Genomic DNA, 10,931 nt, shown 5'->3' with positions numbered 1-10,931 from the left:
AGAATCCAAATAAATGATGTGAACATATTTTACATCATAAACTTTCTCTTTTTAAATCTTCCTCACACATCAGCCCACAGATCACATTCAATGTAAAGCCTGAAATTGTGACAGTATTACAAGTGCAATTATCACCCCAGCGGGGTCTGGTGGGGTTTTTCCATTTCCCTTTAGAAAGAAACTGGCACAACAGCAGAGAGTCAGGTGAAGCAGTGTCCATGGGCAAACTGGAGCAGTTCATGCTGACGGCATGAAATATAAAGGTGTGTTTTTGAGATTGGGCCCCCTCAAAATGGCTATTATATAATTTGGTAGAGCTGCCAGACATGACCTTGAGTTTACATAATAACAAAGAAATCTGGTCCCTAGAACTTGTGAGTCACCCTACTGTGGGGTACTTGGAGAACTGAGCTATGCTCTGGGAATATAATCACTACTGGTTATGAAACTGAGGAAAAGTTGGTGCCACAGTGATTAAGGGGCTAGAGTCAATCTGAACAATTCCAAGGTTCAAATCCTGGACCCTGTAGTTTGAAAAACACACTGGGCGCATGTATGTCCAAAATCCTGAGATGAGAATGGAGGAGAACAGACTGTGGTATGGCTATCCCCCTTAGGGTGCATGTTCTCACTTTCCCTTTCTCTCTCTCTCTCTTTCTCTCTCTCTCTCTTAAGCACAAAAACCCTATGGCAAAGAAAGAAAGAAAGAAAGAAAGAGAGAGAGAGAGAGAGAGAGAGAAAGAAAGAACGAACTGAACAGAACTACATATTAAATGAGGAAGGAAATGGAATGCCTGCCCAGAGCTGGACTAATGAAGCAGCCACAGAACTGACTGTCTGAGGCTGGCCAGGGAGAAGGAGTGTCCCTTCGTCCTATACACTCCTTGGGGTTGATGGAGCCACAGGGCGAGCTCTGGCGTTGGCACGGAGCCTGTTCGCCAGCTCTACTTTCTGAGCCTCCACACCAATACTGCCCTAAGTGAAAACTACCACGTACCTGGAATTTGACTCAAGAGTAGTGATAAGAGTTTCCTGAAACACACACAGAAAGAGTAAAGTAAGTTAAAGGGAACGTTTGGTGTTTATTCCACTGATTACAAACCGGCTTTAAAATAAGATCACAATATTTTATTATATCAGAAATGCCTTTTCACTAAAATGCCTAATTTTATCCTTGTTTTTAGAATAAAATATTTTAAGAATTATCTATATTTAAATTATACAACCTTGATCATTTGAACATGTTAAAGATTAATATACCTCATAACATATCCTAACACAACAGACATTTGAATGCTTTAATGCACAAACTGAAAACAAGTACCCCAATACACGTACACACCACTCATCACCATCTTAGCATGGAGGAAACTGTTTCATAAAAACATCAGTTGCTTCATTCGAATCTGACAGGATGCAAAATGTACCTCTGCTACATTACATACATGTCAACCAAAAGCAAAATATTAAGAGCTGTCACGTCGGGGTCTAACATGTGAGACCACTACTCCCCTCTCGTTCTGACTACGCAGCACCCACGGGCTGGCATGGCAGCGGCTGGCCTCATGGGACTGCGACCATCACCTGGACAAGCTTCCCAACAAGGAAGCCCAGATTTTACCTTGAAACGCTTTCTGAGAGCAGCTTTTCTTGGGAGAACTACTAAGTGACAATGGCCCTAGGGAAAATGCATACTTTTCCGAACCGCTGAAAAACTAATGACTAGTAAAACATAAGCCTTTCTAGGCTTGAAAGCGTGTTAGACAGCATTCTGTTATTTCACACCAGCAACAGTATTAGTGCCATAAACAAGGCGGCTGCATCACAGTCCTCCCTGCAGTTCCCCGAAGCACAGTAAAACATTACAGTAGCAAAACAAGCAGCTGTTTGCAGTGAGTCCAAGCTACACTCTGCAAAGCACATGAAAGAAACTCCCAGGAAAAAGCAGAAGAGCAAGCAAAGCAGTTATGAGACCCACCAACCTTGAAACTTCACGTTTAAGATTCCTGATATGGTAGGGAAAAACAAATCATTGATTGAAAATGAAAATGTCAAATTTAATACTTTTTAAGGCATTTTAAAATCTCGATGACTACGAAAAGCATTCATAAGTGCTGCAATACAATTTTTCAAATGGTGCATACATTAATAAAATTAACAAAGGTTACAAAAAGACACATGCAAAACAATGTTATTCAGCTGTTAAAGAAGGACAAAGTCAGTTCTGTGACAAAACAAGTCCCTGAAGGTAAAATGTTATCACACTTGAAACAGAAAACGAAGGCAAACATGAACGTCTGAACATCAACACCCTTACACTGTCATACAGGGCAGGAGGTATGCATTTTACCAACATGCTGAGGAATCTTCCTGGAGCTTGGGTGGCCCTCCTTCCCCCTCCTTTGTAGGCACGATGAGTGCACTGCTAGTGAGACATCACTACCAACAACGATGATCCTCTCTAGAGCTGAACTTAAAAAAACCACATAACTTTTTGATTGTTTATTATTCTCTATAACGCAGGGTTGTCGGGACAAGTTTAATTTACTACTCAGAACACTTACGAAAAAGTGATTGTTGGGATCAGCAGATGACACAATGGTTACATCGCTGGACTCGGACGTAGTCAACTACAGCTTGAGTCCTGGGCCCAGAGGCTTAAAAATCACTCTGAGTGCATATGCACGTGTGCCCAAGATCCCGAGAGAAGGAGGGATTGTGGAGTGGCCACCCTCCCAGGGGATGACTTCTCACTTTCTGTCTATCTCTGTTTCTCCAGTGAGTATACGTACCCCATAGCAAAAAAATCTCTCTAAAAAAAAAGAAAAACATTCTTGTCTTTGTGGTGATGCTCTGAGGGCCTCGTTTGGAGTTGGGGTATAACTATCAAAAATGTCAACAACGAACAAGGAGAAAATGACCGAAGCTTTATGGCAGATTCTGCCACCTGTACACTCTGTGACTTTGAGGGGTTCGACGTCTAGTAAAAAGGGCTAGCGGTCAAGTAATTGAAATCAGTATAAATTATGATAAATAAGTTCCATATAAAAACGTGTAAAGCCACAGTAGCTTTTTCAAAGCAGCCTCCCATTCTCATGTTTATTTACTCAGCCCACTCCTCAGTGAGAAAACTTTCTCCGTCGTGGCACTGAGGAGTAACACTTCTCAAGTCCAGAGCCTACAGAAGAAGCCTGAGAGGCTGCAACTGGCTAGCCTGAGGTAGGTGATGGGCTTAGTTCTGGACAGCGTGACTCTGAACAAGGTGCTCATCACCGTGAGAACCAAATAAAACAAACTGGGTAACAATGCTTTGAAACACTAACCACCACAGGGTGTTGCAGGTCAGCTCAGCTGTCTCGGTAAAATAATGCTCGAGGAAAACTGGGTCATATGATAAATCAGAGGCTGGTTCCCTGGTCTACACACTTGTCAGACCCACATTCCAGGGACTCTGGCTGGCTGGCAGGTGATCGTGGCATGGCACCCATCTGCAGACATCTTAATTGGGCACCTTCACTTTATGCCTTTCCCCTCTGGGCAGGTGCAAGCTAGTCATCTTTGGTGCATCTTACCTCACAATTCAATGGGGTGTGTTAAGCAGGCAACATTTCAAAAATTCAAACTACAGTGTGTATTTTTCAGCCTAGATGGATAGTTACACAAACACATAACAAAAGAAATATCTAAGGATGTGCTTTTCTTCTGGTGAATCAAAAGCACAAGACAGACAGACACATAGGTATGTAGTCATGTAGTTTCCTTCATTTCATTTCCTTGGGGGCACTTGAAAAAACCAGCGAGTTCTTGCCCCGCATGCCTCCATTTCTGTTCTATTTAAGCAGAGACGTAATAAAGTGGAGTGGTTTTCTTTTAATAAAATACTTGAAAGTTGGTCCACTAGTAAAATCTCCGAAAAAAGTAAAAATAGCTATTTTTAAAAAGTTAGTGTAATTCTTTTTTTTTTTTTTGGAGAGGTTTTCGCTATAGGGCACGTGCACTCGCCAGACAGACAGAGAGAGACAGAGAGATAGAAAGCGAGAAATCACCCCCCAGAGGGGATGGCCACGCCGCAATCCCTTCTCCTCCATTCTCCTCTCGGGATCTTGGGCACGCACGCACACGTGCCTGGCGTGAGTTTAAGCCACCGGGTCTGGGACGCGAACCGCGGTCAACTACGTGGGAGTCCAGCGACATAGCCATTACGCTAACTGCTGGTCCCTAGAAGTTAGTGTAATTCTTAAACTCCAGCGAGACTGTCTTTACCCAGCCCTCTGATTAAACATCAACCTCCAATGACACACTGAGGTTAACCATAGTCTTCTCAATACAGAGCTGCCCACTCTTATCAGGCTGCTGTCAGGAAAGCCTTCTTTGGTCTTGAAAGCTTGATTCCCAGAATTTTACATGTAAATGGGCTCTGTCCCCCAAAGTGAATGGCACTTAAAATAGAAAAACAAACAAGCAGAAAACGACTAGAAATAGGCAACTGGTAGTGCATGGAGGGCAGTTGTAATGCACGTGTTCTGAAAGCAAACGGGGAAGGAACGGCCCGGGCTTCAAACACGAATCAGCGATGAAAGGCGCCACTTTCCCATCCCAGGGTTGACAGTGTTCTGCCTGTAAGCATCTGGGTAGGAACACGTCTGGCTCTGCAGCAGATCTAAGTTCATAAACTCTGTTTCCCTGTAGCTGAATGATTTGCCCCAAGACTGTCCATTGAATATCCTACAGGAAAGACATGTTTTTTCCCTGATGCACTTCAGAGAAAAAGAAAAAAATGCAAGAATCACAGAATTTCAGCAATCCAACAAGTAGCCCCAGAAGAGATACTTCAAGGGGCCAGATAGTGGCACAGCGGTAACCAAAATGCTCTGCAAGGCAAGGGCTCCCAACTCTGGTTCAGAGAGCTCTCCGAGGACATGAGACATACGTGTACCCAAGGCGAGGGCTCCCAGCTCCGGTTCAGAGAGCTCTCCGAGGACATGAGACATACATGTGCCCAAGGCGAGGGCTCCCAGCTCCGGTTCAGAGAGCTCTTCGAGGACATGAGACATACGTATGTCCATGACCCAGGCTGGCGGAGGATGGGTCCCAGCATCAGGACCCTGATGGGGTGCTATCTCCGTCTCTTTGTCTCTATTTCTCTTACTTGTGGAATAAATGAAGTTTCTAAAAAGGTACTTTTGAATGACCTACAGTAAAGATTTTAAGTAGTTGTTACAGGCCATTCAAATTCTGAAGTCCATTTTTTATCTTCCTGAAGTACTTATATCATCATTTACTTATGCCTTTTTTTTTTCTTTAATAATAAAAGGAGAAAATACAAGTGAACTGCTTTGTACTAATCAGCATTACATAAGATTTTTATTGGGCTACCGGGGTACTGAGAGAGGCCTGGCCTTTATGGTCCCGTTATTGGACTGCTTTGATTTCCTGCAGATTAAACTTGTCATGTCAGCAACTGCTAATAAAATGAGTTCACTAGTTCTTAATCTAAGCTTTCTAGAGTCTTGCTTTTATGTTCTCTGTAGAAAAAACTAGACTGTGCACCAAAAGGAAAAAATTATACTTCCATTTTGTCATTTGTTGTAAGTAAAACTTCCTCTTATGTCCTTTAACTACAGGCCAGGAACCATTGTGCCTACTTGAGCTTTTCTTGAGCTTTGACTTTTCTCATCAATTCTTACTCTAGATTTACCAAATATAAGAGAGATGGTCAGTCTAAAGAAAAAAGTGGATAAATCAGAGCGTACATTAGTACTACTAGAATTATTTTCCTTTACATAAGAAAAAAAAATCAGGTCATAAAAAAGACATGGATAATGTCCTCAAAGATTTAAGAACTAAGGCCTCTACTTTAATCAGATTTTAACTCTCTGAAAATAAGGCTTGTGTCAAATCTTTCAAATTAGAAGCACAGGGAAACTTATAAAAAGCAGCTCTTCACAAGGTATTTATTGATAACTACAAAGAAAATGGAAGCTTAAAGTATTGAGAGTCTTACAAAAGCAACAAACACGCTATCTCCAAAAACATATTGATTGATCTATGTAAATAAACATTTGCCAAGCCTATAGGTTACATAATCTTACCTAGCAAGAACTTTGGTGACCTCAGTCAGCTAAAAAGACCTTTGTCCCCAGTTTGATGGGTAAATACAATAAAGATAACTCTATCCACAGAAATCTTTGCGATGGTCACACTTACCGGAGGCTTGGTTATCTTTGATCTGTCATCCTGCAATTAAAAAAAAAAAGAACACATTACAGAAATTTTTTAAAAAATCTATAAAAAGTACAGCTTCCAAAGTGCTTAGTTCCATTGGAAAAAAATTTGTTTTAATTACTATTCAGTAATTAACATTTTGGGTTCCACAGTTGGCTGTTAAAATACAAAGTCTGGAGACCAGCAGCTGGCATAATGGCTACGTTGCTGGACTCCTATGTAGTTGGACCATGGTTCGAGTCCCAAACCCGGTGACTTAAACTCATGCCAGGCACCTGTGCATGCATGTCCAAGATCCTAAGAGGAGAATGGAGGAGAAGAAATTGCAGCATGGCCATCCCCCCCCAGGGGTGGTGTGATTTGTTTTCTGTCTTTCTGTCTTTCTGGCGAACGCACACGCCATATAGCAAAAACCTCTCCAAAAAAAAAAAAAAATACAAAGTCTGATCCACCTCACATTACAGCAAAAATTAGTAGCAGATGATGTATTAAGAGGCATTTTTCTATCTAGAGGTCCAAAGTTCAGGATGGCACCCATAACAGTCCTATGACTTACTGATGTACATATACATTAATTAGACTAGATTGCGATCTTTTAACTCAGGGAGCAGCTGAAGACCTAATTCCTCCCTTCTTTGTGCTCATATTCCCCTTGGCAGGTGTATATACGTATGTATGTGTGTGTGTGTGTATATATATGTATACATATATATATATAATTTGTGAGACACCCTCAGTGAATCACTGCAATCTCCCAATTGTAGAATCATAGACTATTTTTAATTTTTTGCAGAGGTTTTTGCCTTAGCGTGTTTGCATTTGCCAGAGACAGTGGAAGGGAAAGTGAGAAGTCACCCCCCAGGGGAATGACCATTCTGCAATCCCTTCTCCTCCATTCTCCTCCTGAGATCTTGGGCACACAAGGACACGTGTCCTGCATGAGTTTCAAGCCACTGGGTCCAGGACTAAAACGCAGTCGGCCATGGGGGAGTCCAGTGACATAACCATTAAGCCACCTGCTGGCCCCATAAATCATTTCAATCTCAGGCTGGGGCCGTCAAAGACCAAGTGTGTCTAAAGGCTGATCACAGGGAAGCCAAGCAGGCAGGCAAGGTGGACTTACCCCCATTCCATGAGCGCTGGGGGATAGAACTGAACACTGATAAGGGCAGGCCTCTCTGCTTATCACAAAACTACCTCACCTTTATGAGGGAGGAAGATAAAATAGTGGAGAATAGACTTTCCAGATAAGTCGAGTTGATCACTTCCTCAAAGTACAGATCTGCCACAACCAAAATCAAACAAAACGAAACTCCTCCCCATTACATGGAGGGTATAAAGTGGGTGTCTTACTTTCGGGCCTTGTACAAAGAGCCTAACTTTCCTTCATTCAGTCACTACAAGCTGCACCAATCACATACGTAACACTTGTTTTCATTTATCTACTTATTTATTATTTGGGGGAGGGGGCAGTTTAGTTGTTTCTCTGTTGGCTCACTTGGGATTACACTACTTGTATTTATTTTTTGTCTTGTGAGAGAAAAGCCTGCTTCTAGCAACACCTCAGCTCCCTGCTGGTTGGCCACTCCTCCTGTACCATGAAGTGGCAAACTAAGGCAACACTCGACACTGTCTGGAGTTAAGGAGGAAAGCTGAACCTGGCCCTGAACCTACCCTGGATGCTCAGAGAACTCCCGTTATATTCTGGTACCGCAGGCTGATGGGCTCATGAAGTACGACAGAGTCATTTAAAACTGCCACGGAAGGGTCTAAATTCATATTACAGGTCCGCGTTTATGTGAAGGCTAATCAGTCACTGCTTTCCAAAAGTCAGTCAATGAACTGCACCCAAACTGACATTCTGGCGGGTTGGGCAGCGAGCAGGAAGAGGACAGTGCGCTCCTTTTACACAAGTCAGAGCTTACTTATTCAACGGGGCTGAGCTTTCTCATTTCTAAACATTATTTTTAAAATTAATGTATTCTTTTTTCTTTTTAAGATTTCCTTTGCCATAGGATGCATATGGTCACTGGGGAGATAGAGAGACAGAAAGTGAGAAATCACCCCCCCAGGGGGAACGGCAATGCTGCAATCCCCTCTCCTCCACTTTTCTCTCAGGACCCCGGGCATGCATGTGCGCACACACACACACACACACACACACACACGGCATGATCCTCAAGCTGCTTGGTCTGGGACTTGAACCATGCAGTCGGCCAAGTGGGATCCGCTCCAACCTCCATGCTGCCTGCTGGCCCCAGAATTCATGTATTTCTAGTCCAGCCCAGCAGTACAGTAGTTAAGAGAGCCAAATCCCGTTTGACCAACTGCGGTTTGAATTCCAGCCCCAGTGGCTTGAAAACCATGCCAGATTTGTGGGCTTGCATGCCCAAAACACTGACAGGATGGTGAAGTGGAGGAAAACAGGATGGCAACGATACCATGTCTCATACTCGGGGGTGCTTTCTCTCTTCTCTCGGTCCCCCAACACCTCTGGTGAGTATATGTACCCTTTGGGGATTAGGAAAAAAAAAAAAGAATTCAAGTATCCTCAGAGTAATTAAAGTGGGAGGAGGTTTCTTAAGAGAAATTTTGTGTTCAAAAAAGAAAAAAGAAGAACTATGCTGGATTGATATCCCCCCTTTTAAAATGTGCTGCTCTGGGACCAGCAGTTAGCATAATGGCTATGTCGCTGGACTCCCATGTAGTCGACCTTGGTTTGAGTTCCGGACCTGGTGGCTTAAACTCATGCCGGGCGCATATGTGTGCGTGCCCAAGATCCTGAGAGGAGAATGGAGGAGAAGGGATTGCAGCGTGGGGTGATTGCGGCGAAGGGATCCCTGCTGGGGGGTGATTTCTTGCTTTTTATCTCTCTGCCTCTGTCTTTCTGGGGGGCACACACGCCCTATAGCAAAAACCTCTCCCCCCCAAAAAAGAAAAGAAAATTCTAAGGAATTTCAAAGACTGAAAGCCTCACACACAGCCTTGGGCTACCGTGCTCAGACTCTAGCGCAGAGAAAACCCCAGTCTGTGAAGCGCACAGACACTCTGATCGCTGTATGGGAAAAAGGGGTTCTAAAATCATGAGTAGCTGTGTTTGCTTTATCCCTTTTTGAAATTTTGCATCCACGGCAGTCTCCAGACTTGGGTGTGGCCAACGGCCTTAAAGAGAAGCGAGAACAGGCCCCAGGAAAGCACTCACTGGGTGAAGCTCCCCGATGATGTACGTCTTGGACAGCTCCCGAGCATCTGTAGAGTGGCCCACATCCTCAAAGTTTTCGGTAGCGTCCCCTCCAGCTTGTTCCCTCAGGACTTCTTCTCCACCAGGATGCTGTTCAAAGGGCAGACAGCATGAAAAGTAAATATTTTTGCAGGCAAATAAGTTCAAAGAAAACGGCCAGTTTATTTAGTCAAACAGGCTAGTCTAAAAGTCACAAGTGACAAAGGGTGACGAATTCATCCAAAAAGGGATTAACACCACAGGCTCCTTGGATCCAGTGTCCTTTGTGAAAGTGCAACACGCCTTTCTCCTATAATAACATGTCACTTTCCCTAATGTGGTTCACGTGACTAGAGAAGCATCAGGCAGAGACGTTTAAAGCTTTGGTAGTGACATTTGCTTTTCCATAAAGCTCTTGAAATTACTCTGTGGAATCAGGATCCTGCCCATTTTTCTTGGGTCCGACCCCTGAGACCTACCACCTTTGACTTCTTCAGTCTAAGTGAGGACTCCAGACCAGCCACTGCACCCAAGAGGACGTTCACGAGAGGCCTGTGACGTGCAAGAGCATGGCCTGCTGGACAGGCCTGCGTGAATCCCTGAGGCCTTGGCAGAACTTTCTTTTTCTTTTCTTTTCTTTTTTTTTTTTTTTTAGTTTGCTATAGACCATCCCCTCCCATGGGAGATGACCATGCAGCAATCCCTTCTCCTTCATTCTCCTCTCAGGACGTTGGGCATGACCACACATGCGCTTGGCATGGTTTTCAAGCTGCTGGGTCTGGAACTCAAACCACACGGTCAGCCATGGATCCAGTAATTTAACTTCCACCTGCCAGCCCTTTCTGAACTTACTTTCTGAATAAAGTAAGTTGAATAAAGAAAGAAAAAAATTTAAATAAAGAATAAAAAGTAAGTAACTGGTTCGAGGTGCTGCCACTGAATACAGTACTGACAGAGAAGAGTTCAATTCCATGTCAGGGGCAAGGGACTTGTATATGAAAAGCTTTTCAGTGCTTTCAAGAGGCCTAGGGGTTGTCAGGCAAGGGAAGGAGTCCCCAGACAAGTTAAAAGACGATAGCACTTGCTTAAATCATCCTAAACAATTTTGTAGGAAAAAGAGGTTCGTAAATAGGGCTTTGCCCTGGCCCTGGCCGCGGGCAAATCCCCTCTAAGTGTCTGATACCTGGGCCAAACCAGTTCTCCTGCATAGCTGAGCTAAGTCTCCCCATAGCAAACGACACAGAGGCACAGAGCAAGGTGCCAGGGTCACTAACTGCTCCCCTCCCTCTCGACATACCTAGTGTTTAACATCTACTTTTTTCTCTCTTTGTAAGAGTATCCACCGCATTGTAGAAAAATTGGGAAGCACCAAAAAAAAAAAAAAAAATCTCACCCAGGGCCAGCAGGTGGCGTAGTGGTTAAGACACTGGGCTCCCACATGGCTGACTATGGTTAGAGTCCCAGATCCGGCAGCTTGCTTTCTCAC

At 43.7% G+C, this 10,931-nt stretch overlaps 1 protein-coding gene across 2 annotated transcripts in view; it reads right to left on the bottom strand.

Moving 5' to 3' along the window:
* The window catches only part of CYB5A (cytochrome b5 type A), a 43,871-nt gene that overhangs the window by 1,946 nt on the left and 30,994 nt on the right, over positions 1-10,931 (bottom strand). Inside the window, exons 2-4 of one of the 2 annotated variants that reach the window (XM_006168119.3) lie at positions 9,428-9,556; positions 6,208-6,237; positions 998-1,032 (exon numbers count right to left, since the gene is read on the bottom strand). In XM_006168119.3, coding sequence (XP_006168181.1) covers positions 998-1,032; positions 6,208-6,237; positions 9,428-9,556 — 194 coding nt within the window. Of the gene's footprint in view, positions 1-997; positions 1,033-1,982; positions 2,007-6,207; positions 6,238-9,427; positions 9,557-10,931 lie in introns of those variants that run through there. The other variant, XM_027768128.1, reaches the window with a different exon arrangement.

The sequence above is a fragment of the Tupaia chinensis genome, unplaced genomic scaffold, assembly GCF_000334495.1.
Source record: "Tupaia chinensis unplaced genomic scaffold, TupChi_1.0 Scaffold145592_1, whole genome shotgun sequence".
Classification (NCBI taxonomy): Eukaryota; Metazoa; Chordata; class Mammalia; order Scandentia; family Tupaiidae; genus Tupaia; species Tupaia belangeri.
Note: the sequence above shows the minus strand (reverse complement) of the source record. Positions and strands in the feature narration are given on the sequence as shown.